A 19,527-nucleotide genomic window follows, 5' to 3' on the forward strand; every position below is an offset into this window, starting at 1 on the left:
TATAAGGACATCCCTCTTGTCCTTATATTTGACCAACAACATATTTTCGGTGCATATTCCCCTGCTTTCACCCCTTCTCATTACTTGGGCAATGTGCGTTTTTGGGAGGCCTCTTTGGTTCTTACGCACAGTACCGCAAGCTGCTGTACCTCTTGAACCAAGGGCCTTAAACAGGGGGATGCTAGTGTAATAGTTATCCACATAGAGGTGATAACCTTTATCCAGGAAGGGGTGCACTAAATCCCAGACAATTTTTCCACTAACACCTACGAGGGAGGGGGGGCATTCTGGCGGTTCAATTCTTGAATCCTTCCCTTCATATACCCTAAACCTGTGGGTGTACCCTGAGGTGCTTTCACACAGCTTATACATTTTTATGCCATACCTTGCCCTCTTACTGGGAAGGTACTGGCGGAATTTAACCCTTCCTTTAAAATGTATAAGGGACTCGTCAATACAAATAAATTTTTCAGGGATGTACATCTCTGCAAATTTGGCACTGAAATGATCAATGACCGGCCTGACTTTGAATAGCCGGTCAAAGGTGGGATCATCTCTGGGTGGGCACAGTGTATTATCGGTGTAATGTAAAAATTTAAGGATTATCTCAAAACGAGCCCGAGTCATGGCCATATGGTAAAATGGGGTGCTGTACAGAACATCTGTACTCCAATATTGCCTAATTTCTGGCTTTTTTACTATGCCCATATGTAACACCAGACCCCAAAACGTCATCATCTCTACTGCATCTACAGGGGTCCACCTAGCAAATGATGACGTGGGGTTTTGAGCAATAAACTGCTGGGCATATAAATTAGTTTGGTCCACCATTAAATTTATAAAATCATCAGAGAAAAATAATTTGAAAAAGTCAATTTCTCTGAGACCTGCTGAATCAAATTGGATTCCTGGGATGGCCAAAAACTCAGGAACCTGGGGCTCAAAATTGTCTGGTGGTGGGGTCCATACGAGATCAATCATTTGGGGGGGGGGGTCTCAGCTGCTCTACGGGGGCGTCTTTGAGGGGGTCCCTCATCAGCAGAGGAGGAAGAGGAGCTTAAGGCGAATCCTTCAAATTCCCCGCTTGCATCACTGGCTGTGTCAGAGTCAGAGGCAAGCATGGCATATGCCTCCTCCGCTGAATACATTCTTCTGGATGACTGGGATGACATTTGGGATGACATTTGGGATGCCATTTTTATTTTTGTGTTTCTGGTAGTGAAATGTTTCAACACGTGTATAGTGTAGGGAGGGTACAAACTTTATTTCAACACGGGGGGTATGTAGTGTGTAGTGTGTATGTAGTGCAGAAAAAAAAAATACTTCATACAGGAATTTGATCCCAATAAAAAAAAAAAAATTGAAGGGGTTAAAAAAAAAAAAAAAGGTCCTGCGCCAAAAATTGAGCACAGATGTTGGTCAGTAACGTCCGTCACTGAACAGCGCTCAAAGGCAACAGGAATTTGATCAAAAAAAAAAAAAAAATAGATCAACCCTGTGCCGAAAAAGCTGATCAGTGATGTACGTCACTGATCAGCGCACAGTGGCCACAGGACACCCACAAAATCACAGTGTGTGTAAAAAAAAAATTAAAAAAAGACCCCACAGCACCCTCAAAAATAAAAAAAAAGGTGATCAGTGATGCGACACTGATTACCAGTGAGGGGCAGCAGGTGCACAACCTTTGGTGCAACTGACAGTGCAACTGGCAGCAACTGACAGGTATATATATAAAAAAAAAAAACCTGCACCCCCAAAAAGTTGCTGATCAGCACAGATATACTGATCAGCACAAAAGGGGGGGTAGCAGACACAAAATATAGCACTCTCTATCACTCTCTGTCACTCTCTGTCACTATCTCTCTCTATCTCTCTCTATCTCTCACTCTCTATCACTCTCTATCACTATCTGTCCCTATCTCTCACGATCTGTGACTCTATGACACTGCTGCAGCAGCACACACAGAAGTCACAAGATCCAGGAAGTATCCAGCTGCTGGCAGCACGCTACCAGCGGTGATCAGCGGTGATCAGGTAAGTTTCAGGCAAGGATCAGGTATGTATCACGACAGATTGGCACGGTGACCGCTCTGCACGCAATTCCAGACCGGAATGGCGTCTGCAGCGCAGTCACCGTTAGTTTAAATCACGCGCCTTGGCTGTGATTGGTCCGTGGGTCCCACGGACCAATCACAGCCTTGGGGGCAGGTGGGGTGAGGTGTCGTCATCACCGATGACCCCCTCATGCCCCCTGACGCCCGGCGGTGATTGACACCTGTGTTACCGAGCGTCTGATTCGCCAGTAACACAGGAAAACGCTGTGAATGGCTGTTCACACTGAACAGCCAATCACAGCGATCGCCGACGGGGGGGCGGCATCGCAGCCCCCCCTGGGCATGCAGGGACATGTCTGCTGTCAGGGACAGCAGACATCGTCCCTCTGTCACTGCGTCTCGAGACGCAGTGGCACTTTGAAGTCATGACGTATATATACGTCATGTGTCGGGAAGTACATCCCGGCCATGACGTATATATACGTCAAATGTCGGGAAGGGGTTAATGTGCTTCTAGATAATATCCCTGTAATAATAATGTGTGTGTGTGTGTGTAGAGGTGTTTGTTGGTTATACTTAGCATCAGGTAACATAAGTGCTGTGCATATATGGGGAAGGTAATGTGCAAACAGTATAAAATGTGTCACTCTGTGTAAGTAATGTGTGTAGAACAGACTAACTTTATGTACATTTAATACTCTGACCACAACGACACTTGTTACATAGGAATATGGACTGCAGTTATGTGGAGTTTGTGCTACTGATGGATTTTACTTTTCTTGTTGATTTTTATGTTGGTGAACATGCATGAGTATAATCATATTCACAGGCAATAAAATATAGATTGTGGTTTTAATATTCATTCTAGCACCCTGTGTCTTCCAAAGCAGTTCCTCTTCCTTGCCTGAGGTGTCGCTTTCTGCTGCTTTGCTTCTAGCACAGTGTGATCTGTATTTCAGCATTGATATGCAGACCAGACCTGTGCCAGAAGCACCATAACCTAGAGAGACACCCCATTCAGGGAAGAGGAACTTTTGCACAGGTTTTGAACAATAAAGGATGCTAGACTGAAAGCTAGTTTTTGTATGTACATTAAACCAGTCCAATCTGGAGGTGCAGCCGTTGCTGGCAGTCAATGTTTGCGGAGCAATCAGCCAAATGACCATGTAACCAACAATGTGTTGTCCTCAGGTCTGATCACCAGCAGCCAGTCTGCAGCCTATGCCATCAGCAAGTTTATCAGCGGGGTCCTGTCTGACCAGATGAGCGCTCGCTGGCTCTTTTCCTCTGGTCTCTGTCTGGTGGGTTTGGTGAATGTTGTGTTCTCCTGGAGTTCCAGTGTCTCAGTCTTTGCTGTCCTCTGGTTCTTCAATGGCCTTGCACAGGGGCTTGGCTGGCCACCTTGTGGGAAGGTCCTCCGAAAGGTTAGTTGTATACAGTACATTGTACAAGTATATCTATGTTTCTAAGTCAGTGTTTTTCAACCACTGTGCCGTGGCACACCTAGTGTTCCTTGAGCTGTTCTCAAGTGTGCCCCCCAGATCTAGAGATGCCCAAACTAGTTTACAGCCACCACTAGTTCAAATGTTATTTACTGGTCTCTTCTTTTCATGTAAAGGGCCAATGTATTTTATTTTTGTTACCTGTAAGGACCAATGTGATTGTTTTTTATATGGGGGGGCAATAGGTTTGTTTTTTTCCTGTGGGGGCCAATGTGTTTTGCCCTATGGGGATCTCATGGTGTGCCTTGGCAATTTTAAAATCTTATTTAGTGTGCCGCAAGGTAAAAAGGTTGAAAAACACTGTTCTAAGTATATAAGAAATATATTCTCTCTATTGGTTTGATACAAGCTGAAGCTTTATGTTGGGTGTAAAAATGTTCTCCGAGAGATGATAATAATGCTTATATGTAGGTAATGACGTACAAGTGCCTCAGGGGTGTCCTTACATGGAAATGACTCCTACACTTTGTATTGGAACAATAACCCCCTCGCTGCCTACTTACTGGTATCAGTGCGGTTCTATAAGGTCGACACATGAAAAAGGCCGACAGGCATTGGGTCGAGATGATCAAAAGGTGTAGTAGTAGTAGTAGTAGTAGTACGTTTATTTATAAGGCGCCACAAAGTGTCCGCAGCGCCGTACATAGCAAAAAAAAAAAAAAAATTACAAGGTAACGTACAGGGTGTGTAGAAAGATACAGTATAAATAGGGGTATAGCTGGTAGAACTAAAATCAGCATCAGTTCAGAAGTAGGTGTCAAGATAGTCAAGGAGACCGAAGATGAAGTAGAGGAAGGGAAGAACAGGACAGGAGCACAGGTGAGGTAATGAGGTAGGGTGAGTACGTGAGGAAGGAGGGCCCTGCTCATAAGAGTTAACATACTAAAAATAGGTGGGTGGACGAACGAAATACAATAGGATAAGTAGGAACGGAGGGGAACGGAGGCAGGATAGGAGGATCAAAAGAGGTTAGGAGGAGGGATAGGCTAGTCGAAAAAAGTGGGTTTTGAGGGAGCGCTTGAAGGAGGTAAGGGAATCAGATAGCCTGATGGGTGACGGGAGGTTGTTCCAGTGCAGGGGGGCAGCGCGAGAGAAATCTTGGACACGGGAGTGGGAGGAGGTGATTAGGTGAGAGGTCAGTCGGCGGTCAGCGATGGAGCGAAGAGGACGGGAGGGAGTGTGGATAGAGATCAGTGAAGAGAGGTAGGGAGCTGTGGAGGAGGAGAGAGCCTTGTAGGTGGTGGTGAGGAGTTTAAAGAGAACTCGGAAAGGAATGGGGAGCCAGTGAAGAGATAAACAGAGGGGGGAGGCGGAGGTAGAGCGGCGGGAGAGGAAGATGAGCCTAGCAGCAGCGTTAAGAATGGATTGGAGAGGTGCGAGGCGGGTGAGAGGTAGCCCAGAGAGAAGGATGTTGCAGTAGTCAAGGCGGGAGATGACAAGAGAGTGAATGAGAATTTTGGTCGCGTCAGTGGAGAGGAATGGTCTGATGCGTGAGATGTTGCGTAGGTGAAAGCGGCAAGACTGTGAGAGAGCACGAATGTGGGGGGTGAAAGAGAGGGAGGAGTCAATGATGACACCGAGGCAGCGCGTTTGGTCGGTGGACGTGATCTCGGTTTCACCAATGCTGATGGAGATAGTGGGAGAAGAGGGGATGTTCGGGGGATGGAAGATTAGAAGTTCAGTTTTAGCCATGTTTAGTTTCAGGAAGCGTTGGGTCATCCAGGCTGAGATGGCTGTGAGGCATTCGGAGACCTTGGACAGAAGTGATGGGGATAAGTCGGAGGAGGAGAGATAGATTAGGGTATCATCAGCATAAAGGTGGTAATGAAAACCATAGGAGCTGATGAGGGTGCCCAGAGAGGTGGTGTAGAGGGAGAAGAGGAGAGGGCCAAGGACTGACCCTTGGGGAACACCGACTGGCTGGGGGGTAGTAGGAGAGGAGGAGCTCGGAGTGGAGACGGAGAAGGAGCGATCGGAGAGGTATGAGGTGAACCAGGAGAAGACCGTGCCAGTGATGCCAAAGGAGCGGAGGGTGTTGAGCAGGAGAGGGTGGTCAACAGTGTCAAAGGCAGCCGACAGATCAAGCTGGATGAGGATAGAGAAGAGGCCTTTGGATTTAGCCGATAGTAGATCGTTAGTGACTTTGGTCAGGGCAGTTTCAGTGGAATGTAAAGGGCGGAACCCGGATTGGAGGGGGTCTAGAATGGAGTTAGCAGTAAGGTGGCTTAGGAGACGATTATAGGTCAGACGTTCTAGGTTCACCTCATACCTCTCCGAACGCTCCTTCTCCGTCTCCACTCCGAGCTCCTCCTCTCCTACTACCCCCCAGCCAGTCGGTGTTCCCCAAGGGTCAGTCCTTGGCCCTCTCCTCTTCTCCCTCTACACCACCTCTCTGGGCACCCTCATCAGCTCCTATGGTTTTCATTACCACCTTTATGCTGATGATACCCTAATCTATCTCTCCTCCCCCGACTTATCCCCATCACTTCTGTCCAAGGTCTCCGAATGCCTCACGGCCATTTCAGCCTGGATGACCCAACGCTTCCTGAAACTAAACATGGCTAAAACTGAACTTCTAATCTTCCATCCCCCGAACATCCCCTCTTCTCCCACTATCTCCATCAGCATTGGTGAAACCGAGATCACGTCCACCGACCAAACGCGCTGCCTCGGTGTCATCATTGACTCCTCCCTCTCTTTCACCCCCCACATTCGTGCTCTCTCACAGTCTTGCCGCTTTCACCTACGCAACATCTCACGCATCAGACCATTCCTCTCCACTGACGCGACCAAAATTCTCATTCACTCTCTTGTCATCTCCCGCCTTGACTACTGCAACATCCTTCTCTCTGGGCTACCTCTCACCCGCCTCGCACCTCTCCAATCCATTCTTAACGCTGCTGCTAGGCTCATCTTCCTCTCCCGCCGCTCTACCTCCGCCTCCCCCCTCTGTTTATCTCTTCACTGGCTCCCCATTCCTTTCCGAGTTCTCTTTAAACTCCTCACCACCACCTACAAGGCTCTCTCCTCCTCCACAGCTCCCTACCTCTCTTCACTGATCTCTATCCACACTCCCTCCCGTCCTCTTCGCTCCATCGCTGACCGCCGACTGACCTCTCACCTAATCACCTCCTCCCACTCCCGTGTCCAAGATTTCTCTCGCGCTGCCCCCCTGCACTGGAACAACCTCCCGCCACCCATCAGGCTATCTGATTCCCTTACCTCCTTCAAGCGCTCCCTCAAAACCCACTTTTTTCGACTAGCCTATCCCTCCTCCTAACCTCTTTTGATCCTCCTATCCTGCCTCCGTTCCCCTCCGTTCCTACTTATCCTATTGTATTTCGTTCGTCCACCCACCTATTTTTAGTATGTTAACTCTTATGAGCAGGGCCCTCCTTCCTCACGTACTCACCCTACCTCTTTACCTCACCTGTCCTCCTGTCCTGTTCTTCCCTTCCTCTACTTCATCTTCAGTCTCCTTGACAATTTTGACACCTACTTCTGAACTGATGCTGATTTTAGTTCTACCAGCTATACCTCTATTTATACTGTATCTTTCAACACACCCTGTACGTTACCTTGTAATTTTTTTTTTGTTTGTTTGCTATGTACGGCGCTGCGGACACTTTGCGGCGCCTTATAAATAAACGTACTACTACTACTACTACTAGGAGTTTGGAGGCAAAAGGGAGGAGGGAGATGGGCCTGTAGTTGGATGGAGAGTTGGGGTCCAGATTTGTTTTTTTGAGAATTGGGGAGACAAGAGCGTGTTTGAAGGAGGAAGGGAAGATCCCAGAGGATAGGGAAAGATTAAAGAGGTGAGCCAGGTGAGAGCAGACTGATGGACTGAGACGACGGATAATATTGGAGGGGATAGGATCGAGCGGGCAGGTGGAGGGAGAAGCGGATTGAAGGATAGAGTGGACTTCAGCAGCAGTGGTGGGGTAAAATGAGGACAGGGGTTGGAAGGAGGGGAGTGGAGATGTAGGAGGGGAGGAGGGAGAGGGTGAGGTCATGGCAGCAGTGATGGCAGTCCTGAGAGAGGAGATTTTGGTTGAAAAGTAGGTAGCAAAATCAGCGGCTACGATGGAGGACGGAAGAGCTGGAGGAGGGGGGGAGAGCAAGGAGTTGAAGGTGGCGAAGAGCCTGCGGGGATTGGATGATTGGGAAAGGATGAGGGACTTAAAGTAGGATTCCTTGGCCAGAGCAAGGGCAGAGCTGAAGGAGGAAAGAATGAATTTGAAATGGAGATAATCCGCAAGGGAGCGTGATTTCTTCCAGAAGCGCTCAGCAGTGCGAGAGCAATTTTTAAGGAATCGGGTGATAGGTGAGTGCCACGGTTGGGGGTTGGAGCATCGAAGGGGGATAGAGGAGGGAGGGCAGGCAGAGTCCAATGCCGAAGATAGGGTGTCATTATAGAGGGAGGCAGCGAGGTTCGGGCAGGACATGAGGGCGATTGGGGCGAGAAGAGGACACAGCGTGTTTGAGAAGGCAGCAAGATCAAGTGTGTTGACGTTATGTCGTGAGACAATGCGCTTGGGAGGGGGGGTGGGAGAGGGGGAAGCAGTGAGGGAGAAGGAGATGAGGTGATGGTCAGAAAGAGGAAAAGCTGAGATAGTGTAGTCAGTAAGGGAACAAGAGCGAGAGAAGACGAGATCGAGGGAGTGTCCTTGGATGTGGGTGGGAGAGGTAGTCCACTGAGATAGGCCAAGAGAGGAGCAGAGAGAGAGGAGTTTGGAGGTGCCAGGATCAGCGGGGTTATCCAAGGGGATGTTAAAGTCACCAAGAATGACAGATGGCAGGTCAGAGGAGAGGAAGTGTGGAAGCCAGGCGGCAAAGTTGTCAAGAAATTGGGAGATAGGGCCAGGGGGGCGGTAGATTACAGCGACACGGAGGTGGTAGGGGTAGTATAGACGGATAGAGTGAGACTCAAAGGAGTAGAAAAGGAGAGAGGGTTCAGGGTGAATGACACTGTGGGTGCATGAGGCTGAGAGGAGAAAACCCACACCGCCACCTTGGCGACCGTCAGGCCTGGGAGTGTGAGAGAAAGAGAGGCCACCGTGGGAGAGAGCAGCTGGAGAGACAGAATCAGAGGTGGAGAGCCAGGTCTCGGTGATAGCAAGGAGGTGGAATGCTCTAGAGATGAATAGGTCATGGATGGCAGGGAGTTTGTTGCAGATGGATCTGGCGTTCCATAGTGCACAGGAAAGAGGGGGGGTGGGTTGTGTATTTATGTGGATAAGGTTTTTGGGATTGCAGAAGCGAGGGGGGGTCATTGGGAGGGTGGGGGTGCGGGGGCGAGTGGTCAGGATAGGTATGGGATGGGAGGGGGGAGGAGCAGTTGGAGAAAGTGAAGTTGAGAGATTAACAGCCATGAGGAACCGAAGGTGAGAGGGTAGGTTAGTGAAAGCAGACAGAGGGATTTGGGAGGACAGACAGCGTCTGTAGTAAATTTGGTAGAAAACAGAGTGAGAGAGAAGGTAACAGGCAAGGAACTACTGTCAGAGAGGAGACCAGTGGGTAAAATCAGGTTGATTGAGTAATCCAATTAAGTATGAAACAACAACAAGTGAGAGGATGAAGGGAACAGAGAAGGTCAGAAGTGAGGCAAATGTGAGCAGGCGTGAAGAGGGAAACAGGGTGCGATAAATGTGTGGCAAAGATAAGAGAAAATAATAGTGAATGAGTAAAAATGACATACAATGTTGGAAAAATATAGATACAATGAATTTAAATGTCAAAATTGAGCAACAGGTTACAATAGGATAGAAAGAAGATGAATATATTACAATAAAACAGAATATGAAAATTTAGACTGTGTTCAAACTCACCTTTTTCAGTATTCTAACTCACCTGCTTCAGTTTCCAACTCACTTTAGTAATGCAAGCTTCCCTCTCAATGAGCACGCAAGCAATAGGTTGACCTGGAAAAGGTCGACATGAAAAAGATTAACATGAGTTTTTTTTGTGTTTATGTCAACATACGTTGACATTGACACAGTAAAAGTGTTCCGCGTCCCCTCGCATGGCTCTCAGGCACAGTGCCTCGCATCTTTCAGTAACTATTATAATCTTACTCAATGTCCACTTGGATCGTAAAGTATGAAAAAACACCTTTTCCATGTCGACCTATTGCATGTGTCGACTGTTTGTCCATGACGACCAATAGTGGTCGACCTATTGACCTTCGACCTAATTATTGTCAACCTAGGACAGCATATATGAACTCTCACAATAAAGTGACTTTTTGGAGCTGTAAACCGATATGTGTGGGGTCGGTATACTCATTGCTGTGCTCTTGTTTTGCAGTGGTTCGAGCCCTCCCAGTTTGGCACATGGTGGGCTGTACTATCCTGCAGCATGAACCTTGCGGGTAGTCTGGGTCCCATCATTGCCACCCTTGTAGCAGCCAGTTACAGCTGGCGCAGTACACTGTCCTTCTCCGGTCTCATCTGCGTTGGAGTCTCCTTCATCTGCCTTATCCTCATCAAGAATGAGCCGTCAGATGTGGGACTGAAGAATATTGAACAAGGGCCAAAGAAAGGAAAGAAAGGTGAACAAAGTGTTTTCTGGATCATGGGAGAGTGGGGCGTCTCACGGCATCGTATGTGGATTGGTTCGGATGGGAAGGTGCAAAAAGCATAAGTAACAATAAAGTGTAGTCTCGTCATTAAATAAGGGTCAGGTAGAGGTGACGTACATGCAAGGTAAACATAACAATATAAATCCGGGTAAACCTAGTAAAACAAATACTGCCAGGTTAAAGTGTAGTGAAACCAATTAGCGCTAATGGGTTCACTGTTCTTTGCAGGAATATTCTCACATAGCTCCTGAATGATGTTCTGATTACATTTTTATTAAAAGACAACGATGGATAGATCCGTACATTAGTGTTACTGATAATTAAGCTCCTTAAGAGAAAATCTGTTCCATGTTTGCAGTCTATTTATTTAAAGAGTATTTGGATTGATGATCCAAGTGGCGATGGTACTAGACTGGCCCCCAGGTTTATAAGGTGAAATTCCTGGTGGGCCCCATTATATGATGACCCCAACCCTTCATCGAATGCCGGGTTCCAGATTGTGAGCTCAAATGATACAGTGTATTAGAGGGTCAGTTCCATGGACTGCAATGGCAAACAAAGCCTCTGGGTGTCTGGTCATACCCCCTGTGTTAATTGGCTTCACCCCTTAACCCTTTGAGTGCCAACATCTCTGTGAGCGATGTGCACAATATCCACTAAAAATGCCGGCGTCGCTCACATTTGTTATACAAATTCAAATAAAAATTGTTGTGTAAAAATGTTTTTATTTTCTATATAAGGTAACATTACAGGTCATCGTGATGAATACAAATGTTTATTTGTCAATTTTCACACCTATTTTAACAAATTCACTTGGCACTCAAAGGGTCCTGTGATCACAGCTGTTCCCAGGAGGGCACCCAGGTATGAAGCCTTTTTAAGGTATGGGGAATGCCAGTCAATTGAATAAAATATGTGTATCTATCTATGTACCAATCTGTTTGGTACAATCATTGTAACAGAAATTCAGTTGCATACATAACTTTAACCTGCTGTGCATAGTGCTTGCCCCCAGTGTGTGCAGCAAAATCAGGCTCTAAGAAGTAACACATCAGATATATTGTGCAATAGTACAAATAGTACAATTTAACCACTTAAGTGGTGGGTTTTGCTGGGGCAGGACAACCTACCAGCAAAACCCACCACAGAATGTAGGGCCCCCCCCCTCACCTCTGCTCCAGCCGCCAGTCACATCAGTGATGAAGGTGGCAGGCTCAGGGATGCTCGCAGTGGCTCGGGAGGACTCGGGCGCCTGAACTCGAGTGCTCCCAAGCCGCCCGAACATCTCTGAGCCTGCCACCTTGGTCACTGCTGTGAATGGTGGCTGGGGAAGTGGCAAGGGAGCTCTGGTGTACGATCGCCGGATCGGAGGTGGGGCAACAGGAGGGAGGGAGCAACGGGGGGCCTAGAGGTGGTGCGCCAGTGGTGCACAGCTGGATGCACCACTGGTGCGCACCTACAGTATAGTGGTATGCCCGGAAATTTCCGGCATACCACCCAAAAGGTTAAAACTAAACTGCTCACACAGGCATTTTCTTAGCATATCCATTGCATACTGCACCGTGTACTCTCCGACTACAAACCGGAACACTGCACCATATACATAGGTCCCCAAATTTAGGATAAAAAAACTTCTCCAGACCAGCCAGGTGGTGCGAGGGAGGTCAACCAAAGCGTTTCGTCACTGTTGTATCATCAGCAGTCACATCTTGTGTAGAGAATTGAGGAATTCTATTGTTGTCTACAATATGTAACTCGGCGTGTTGCTGCATTCCTCTCCCAGGTTCCCAAGTTGATGAGACTACTCTGAAAGAGTTCCTGCTGTCTCCTTACCTGTGGCTGCTGTGCGCTGGTTACTTGGTGGTGTTCGGAGTGAAGACATGTTGTACAGACTGGGGTCAGCTCTTCCTCATTCAGGACAAAGGGCAGTCCGCTTTGATAGGTCAGTGATTAGCAGGTTTGTTTGCAAAAACACACAAACTGGTATTTATTCACTTTTCCAAGGACAGGTCTTAGATAGCCGTGTGTAATGTAGTTTTTCTTTTAAGAGAGTGGGAGTGGTCCGTACAATGCAGATGTTTCTAGACTGCTCGGGGGGAGGGCCACAGCGGCTGAGTGACATCACACACAGCTGCTGCAGCCCGAAACATGGCCAGCCTGCACAGCCACTAATGTGTAGTGATGTTTCCATAACATTTTGCAAGCACTTTGCGGGGCAGTGTGTGGAGCGGCCTTGCCCCGTGCTGGGTGCCCCCTCCCCAAGATGCCACTGATGCCACTGATGTTTTATAATTATAATATAAAATACATACTGTATACAATATATATGCCTATGAATGGTTCTCTTAGTCTCCCTTCATGTCTCCTGCAGGAAGCTCGTACATGAGTGCCCTTGAGGTGGGGGGTCTGGTAGGCAGTATCGCCGCAGGATTGCTGTCTGATCGGGCCGTGGCAAGAGTAAGACATTTGAATTCGCACATCACAATCTCGCCTGATAATGTGCTCAGCTGGCAACTCCTGAGACTGCCAGAGAGGAATTCCCACCTGCAACTGGACTCAGTCTAAAATTGTCCTCAAAATGCCCATTTTTGGGGGTTAGCCGCAAATTTTAAGTATCCCCTGAATGTATGTAGGAGGGACCGCAGCAGGAATCTCCAATCCTTGCTGCGATACCTCCTGCTCCCCTCGCAGCCACATCCCTCTGAGGTTTCTATAGGGGATGCGATGCTGCCCGATGCATCAGACAGCATCACAGTGGGTCCCTGGGCTACTGCCATTCTGAGATGGCGGTAGCCCATTGTAGCCTATGAGCTACAGGCCACACTCCCCCGCAGGTTCGGTGCGGTCAGCGCTAACCACGTATGCGCAGACCCCTAGCACCTGGCATAGCAGAATAATGGGGTATATATTTAATTTCAGTTGGAACTGCTGTCTTGTTGAAAAGACAACAGTTTACGACTAGAATAGGTCGGAAGGGGTTCCGACCTATTCAATTCTAGCTGCTTTTTTCCAACAGGTCAGAATGTTCCAACCTGTTGGAAACCATTATTCCATATTGGTGGAATAGCTGCCAGTCCACCTGCTTTTGTCGGAAACGGGGCCAACCCCGATCATTTCCGTCAATCTCAATCTGACTTGAAAAGATGTCGGATTGAGGCAGGGAGGACGGCGGCGGGTGAGCAGCAGGTCATCCGGCACTGTCCTGCCTCCCGGCGCATCCTGGACGCGTACCGTCCATGTGCTCAAGTATCGACATTGACACTCAAAAAAATTTGAAAGTTCATGTCCACCTTTACATGTGTCAACCTTTTGCCTGTGTCGAACTTTTGGTGTTGACCTAATATACCACACCCGTCTGAGTATCATACTGTAAGGCTAACAGTAATGCTTGAAGCATCTTCTCCAGCAATAATTAAAGGAGGAGATTTATCAAAGTTTGAAGAGAGATAAATTGCAAACCATTCAGTTCCTGTCATTTATTAAAGCCTGTATAGTGCTGGGAGCCGATTGGTTAGTACTTTCTCTGTCTCTATATTATATCTCTCCAATCTTTGATAAATCTCCCCCAAAGTCTCTCCGCTAGCACTTTGTAGACCACATTGTACTGTACACAAGTATTTGCTGCTGGGATATGTATTTTTTCACTTTTAGAATAATTATATTTATTAACCATTTACTTTTATCTTTGTTATGTGGATTTTGTTTGTGTCATTTTAGGTGGGCTTGAGGAGCCACGGTAATCCCCGCCACGGGCTTCTTCTCTCTATGATGGCTGGAATGGTTGTGTCCTTGTTTCTGTTCCGTGTTACCGTCACTCCAGGATCACCCAAGGTAATATTGGAATGGCCACCATGCAATAATGTGAAGAAGTGAATGACACTGGAATAGTCTGACAATTTGTGCATAGGACATACATTATTCCTAGCTGTCAGAGATAAGATAGGCTTGCTCCCAGTGGCATAACTATGGTATCACAGACCCCGCGGTGGCTTGGGTGAGCCAGCGCTGGTGGGGTCTGCGCCAGATGCACAGTCACACAAAAAAAGGCAAAGAAGAAGGCACAAGGTAGTTGTGCAAGTTAAATGCACACCTTATTGTTTTTGGTACTTGTTTCCTAGCACAGCGCCCATCGCATACCATTACATAAGGTATGCGATGGTATGCGATAATTGGGTAAATGAGCCGGATTGTACAATTAAATATCGCACAGCATTGCATGCGATGCGATGCGATTTTTAATTGTACAACACTAATGGGTGCTTACAATGTTAAATGCACCCCCATTGTCCACGCCACCCCCACTATCAACGGCAACCCGAAGCGTGGCGAGTGCTGCGAGCCCGCGAGGGGCGGCGGTGCGAGTCCTCCGACCTTTTCATACCCCCACTATCCACGTCGGCGTGGAGTTGACTCTAGATAGTGTGGCGAGTGTAGCGGGGGGATGCGGAATACATGTTAAGTCATCCGCGTCCCTTCTCGGGGCGCGCTGCGCTCGCCACGCTTCGGGCACTATCTAGTATCAACTCCACGCCGACGTGGATAGTGGGGTTATGAAAAGGTCAGAGGACGCGTATCGCCGCCCCTCGCGGGCTCGCTACGCTCGCCACACTTCGGGTTGGCCTTGATAGTGGGGGTGGCATTCACAATGGGGGTGCATTTAACATTGTAAGCACCCATCTGGGTGCTCGTACAATTAAAAATCGCATTGCATCGCATGACACTATATTGTATGCGATGCGATGAGATGTATAAAATGCTGTAAGATCAAAATCGTGGGCGCCGTGCTAGGAAACAAGTACCTTGTTTTTTTATATTGTTACAAAGTATTATTAAAAACTTCAAAACGTTGATATCTACGCCGGTCTTTGACGTGAATAGTCATGTGTATGTGTATATAATTTCTTTTCTTTTTCTGTCTTTCCAAAAATGGCATTGGGGCGGGGCTCACAAACATTTTTGGCATGGGGGAGCAAAATTTATAGTTACGCCACTGCTTGCTCCTTCCTTCTGATCAGCCTCCGCTCTTACAATGTCTGTCTTTCTCTCTCCTTGCTGCCTACTCTCTCAGGTTGATGGGATCTTGTCTCTCGCTCTCCAGCCTCTCGCTGAGATGTCCAATCTGAACCAACAAGAGGTTTCTGTCTTTCTATGCACAGCCCTGTCAGTCCTTTCCTAACCAACTATTCATAGCTTCCCTGTGTCCAGTATCAGCCACGTAACTTTCTACTACTCATTCAAGTGTGTATTGTCCCTGTTACCGCTATTGTCTCTGTTACCGCTATCCTTGTGCACCAACTAACCGCTCAAAGTATCCAAACGCATAAGCCAAAAGAAGAAAGCTGGCATAGTCCTAAAAGCATAGCCCCCATGGGTCTGATTCATTGTTGCATGCAACGCCTTTCCACGAATGGATCTCACCATATTTATTACCTGCCCATGTATCGGAGGCCGCGTAGGCAACTTTGAGAAACAGCAGGGGACTCTGCGTTATACGGATCTCCACTGCATCTTCATGTTTGGCTTTTGTGGGTGTACCTAGGCAGCCGTGAGGTGCCTATTCCTAGAAATTGTGTGCCGCGGAGACCAAATCTCAGGCTATTCAGTGGCCTGCGTATTCAGAGAACCATCTGCATTAATCTCTTGCACAAGAGATGGGGCTGGTGCACATGCACGCTAATCCTGATGAAGGGTGGGACTATGGGGTCGCAGAGATGCAGCCGGCGCTGAATGCAGGCAGATAATTGCATTTATTGCTGAGCAGATGGACCTGCTCCGTGTGCAGCTCAGATTCACGCTCTGCGTATTCATCTACCAATAAGCAATAAGTTTGTCTTATTCCTCACCCCTGGTGTCAGAGTCAGATTGTCACCTTTTATCTGCTTTTATGTCTTTTACATGTGATAATTTAACCAGATATTTGTTTAATATGTAATACTGATTTCTATTGCGAATTTCCACTAGTATGATAGATGCATTCTAATGACTGAATTGTCTTATTGTGTCAATGTTTAAGCGCTATATGAATTAATTGAGCACATTTTTATTTTATTATAATAGGTCTGGATCCTGATCCTAGGAGCTGTTTTTGGCTTTTCCTCTTATGGGCCAATAGCGCTGTTTGGCGTGATTGCCAATGAAAGTGCCCCTTCCAACTTCTGCGGCACGTCTCATGCCATCGTCGCCCTATCGGCTAACAGTGAGTGTAGAGTTCCTCCGCTGGTCTCATTTTATGGACTGGGTTTGGCTTTAACAGTTAGGGTTACCACCTCATCCCTTTAATTCTGGACACCCATTAATTACACAGGTTCTCTGGCTGATTAGAACCAGGTGAAATTGAGTCTTGAAGTCAGCCAGCCACAGAACCTGTGTAATTAATATGTGTCCAGAATGAAAGGGATGAGGTGGTAACCCTATTACCAGTGAAGAATCTATATCATTGTGATGATCCGTTCTCTTCTCCTGGACGGTCTGTCAGTACAATAGATAAATGCAGATCTATAAACCGCTATATCATAGGAAATGACTTTCACTACAGACAGTGGCCCTTATTCTGATTGCTTCACTCGGACACAAATTCGGTCAGTGTTCCGATGTTATGCGTGCGCAGAATCATTTCTGCACATGTCTGTATGCTGGGAGCCAGCGAACTCGGCGAGAAGTCCGGTCGCCGAGTGCTTGCTCCTGGCCTTCTGAGCAGGGGGTGGAGAGGGGCGTCGCGGGCTGGCCATTGCCATATGTGCACGCCCTACATTTCATGGGCGTTCCCATGAAACCGCAGGGTGTGTGTATGGAAATGCGGTCGTGACATGCGTGTGGGGGGCGGACAGCTGACTTAACCGAATGACCATCGAAAGATGGGGGAGGTTCCCACAGGCATCCGAATGGATGTTCACATAAAACATCTGTTCGCATGCCGTCCGGCCGAATACGGCGTGCGAATGGGCAGCACCAGCGATCCATTCGCTAGACAGGGTTTGGTACATTTGTTTCGGCCCTTGCACAGGTCCAAGCGAAGCAATCAGAATAAGGGCCAGTGTGTAGACAGCTGGAAGTGTTCCATGAAAACTGTCTTGTTCATGATTAATTATACCTGGAAATGGACCAGACTATCGGTTCTATAGTTTCAGTACCATTGGCACATTCCTGGTAACAATAGAATAACCAAACCAGCTAAGCTGATATCAGACATTTCTGTGCACCATAAAATAAAGCATATAGGATTAAAGCTCCGACACCATTAACTTGGTTTATAGCATCTTATAAATAACTCCATTCCAGATTTGGGATTAGGTTTCAGGAGAATGAAAGATGAAATCCTTTTCTTATACCGGTGATATCAGAATCACTTAATCCGACTGGTCTGTGAGGCAGCGTCTATCAGTCCTGCACTGTCCTCCTGTACCTGCCGGATCAGACCAGGCCTATGCCAAGCATGCTGCCTCTGTCGCCTCTGATGGGAGGCTGTTCCATGTATCCACTACCCTCCAGTGTCTGTGCATGTCACAATGTTATAATACTTATCATTCTTTAAAGATGTCACCCTCCGGTACCTTGGTAAAGCCCTTAATATATGTGATAGTCTCTGTCATGTCCCACCTTTCCCTTCTCTGCTCCAAACTGTATGTATTGAGATCTGGTAGTCTTTCCGGGTAAGCGAGGTTTGATTGTCATTAGTTCAACAGTGTCTAGATTGACACGAAAAAAAAAGAGTGACTTGAGTTTTTCATGATTTTTTTTGGAAACTGACTCTTTCATACTTTACCATCCCAGCGGGCATAGAAGGAGAATATCATAGTGCCTGAGCCCCCTTATGGTGGAAAACAGGTGATGTTCTACGCTCTGGGGTTAGTCTCTAATGATGGATCAAGTCCAGTAGTGTGGGAGCAATATCTGTGCGCGAGGTATATATGGCCACCAGAACAGATCGCATTATTATACATGATGCCGTAACAATGACATATACATCTCTAGTGTCCATGATACTGTGTGGGGACCGAGTTTGAGAGCCACGGCTCTAGTCTACCTAAAGCCTTAGTCATTTGTTTACCCTTCTGGTGGTACTTCCCAGTTCATATTATTATTATTATTATTATTTTTATTATTATTATTATTACTCCAGCTACAAAAGCCATTTGCCTCCTGGAATGGGACATTGATAACGGCTTCTTCTTCTTTCTCCCCCACATTTTGTGCCATCATACTAACATTGTCTCTCCCTGCAGTTGGCGGGTTCCTTGCAGGACTGCCTTTCAGCACAATAGCCAAGCATTATGGCTGGGACACTGCTTTCTGGGCAGCTGAGATGACCTGTTTGGCCGTCACCATCATCTTCTTTCTTCTGAGGAACATCCAGACCAAGATGGGGCGCTTGGCTAAGAAATCAGATTGAGACGAAATCCCCGCCCCTAACTCCATGCATGAAGAGACAAGTAGGGAGGGTGGAGATGGGGCGGACTCTAACTTCTCGTTTGCACTCATTGCAGAGTATTGCTGGATGCTGGTTAGTTGTATCCAGCAAGTAGCCTGGCCTTTCTCTGTACAATCTCGGATGTCCTCGACCTGCAAGACCACTGTGGAAGCTTCACCTTCTTGTGTTTATGAAAGAAGACATGTCACATAGTATTATACAGGAAAATGTAATGCTGAGTCCCCTACTTACAGCAATCATGGGCACAGCATCACGTTCTAGAAAGGAAATCCGTTTGTCCATCTGCATTTCATAGGAGTAACCCCCTCTGGACGGCGGGCTGACCACCTCTGTACAGTACTGCATCTCATACATATAGTACATAGGTCTCTGAAGAAATTAACTGGAAGAATACTTATTTAACTAATAAAATCTTGGATTTTGAATTGTGTTGTCAGTGGGTTACTTTAGTCCAATTGTTTTATTTGATTTTCTTCCTTATAGTTGCTGCAAATTTGCTGTACGATGTCCATAAAAAGGTTCCTGCAATAATGCTCCGGTTGGCACTAGTACATTCATTTTCTGTGACCAGATATTAGTTAGGAATTTTAAAACTACTTGTTGGTAATTAGAGATAATATTCCAGAGAAGACATAATTAACAACAATGGGATAGACACAACTGTGACGCCGTTACTATTACATAGGCTAAAGAAATTTATAAAGGTGCATACACACGCTGAGATTTTACTATGGCCAATATTGACTACACTAGAGCACTAGACTGTACACAATATAATCAAAATTGGCTTTCCTGCACAGTTTATTTTTTCTTGCGGTGTCGATCCCACGGGGTGAACATTTCAAGCTGTGTACACACTGTGTGATTTGTGATCACTTTTCTTACGATTTTGATTATATAGTCAACATCAGAAGCTCAACTTACACCATGTGTATGCACCTTGGGTCTGTGTCACAGGAT

At 46.9% G+C, this 19,527-nt stretch overlaps 1 protein-coding gene across 5 annotated transcripts in view; it reads left to right on the plus strand.

Moving 5' to 3' along the window:
* SLC37A4 (solute carrier family 37 member 4) overlaps nucleotides 1-18,992 on the plus strand; it is a 51,051-nt gene extending 32,059 nt beyond the window's left edge. For 4 of the 5 annotated variants that reach the window (XM_083163031.1, XM_083163030.1, XM_083163032.1 and 1 more), the window contains exons 3-10: nucleotides 3,246-3,478; nucleotides 9,866-10,109; nucleotides 11,923-12,081; nucleotides 12,511-12,596; nucleotides 13,857-13,970; nucleotides 15,208-15,273; nucleotides 16,197-16,335; nucleotides 18,362-18,992. In XM_083163031.1, coding sequence (XP_083019157.1) covers nucleotides 3,246-3,478; nucleotides 9,866-10,109; nucleotides 11,923-12,081; nucleotides 12,511-12,596; nucleotides 13,857-13,970; nucleotides 15,208-15,273; nucleotides 16,197-16,335; nucleotides 18,362-18,528 — 1,208 coding nt within the window. In that variant the 3' untranslated portion in view covers nucleotides 18,529-18,992. The remainder of the gene's footprint in view (nucleotides 1-3,245; nucleotides 3,479-9,865; nucleotides 10,110-11,922; nucleotides 12,082-12,510; nucleotides 12,597-13,856; nucleotides 13,971-15,207; nucleotides 15,274-16,196; nucleotides 16,336-18,361) is intronic. The other variant, XM_083163034.1, reaches the window with a different exon arrangement.
* The last annotated feature ends 535 nt before the right edge of the window (nucleotides 18,993-19,527 follow it).

Source organism: Crinia signifera, chromosome 19 (assembly GCF_055691185.1).
Source record: "Crinia signifera chromosome 19, ASM5569118v1, whole genome shotgun sequence".
NCBI lineage: Eukaryota > Metazoa > Chordata > Amphibia > Anura > Myobatrachidae > Crinia > Crinia signifera.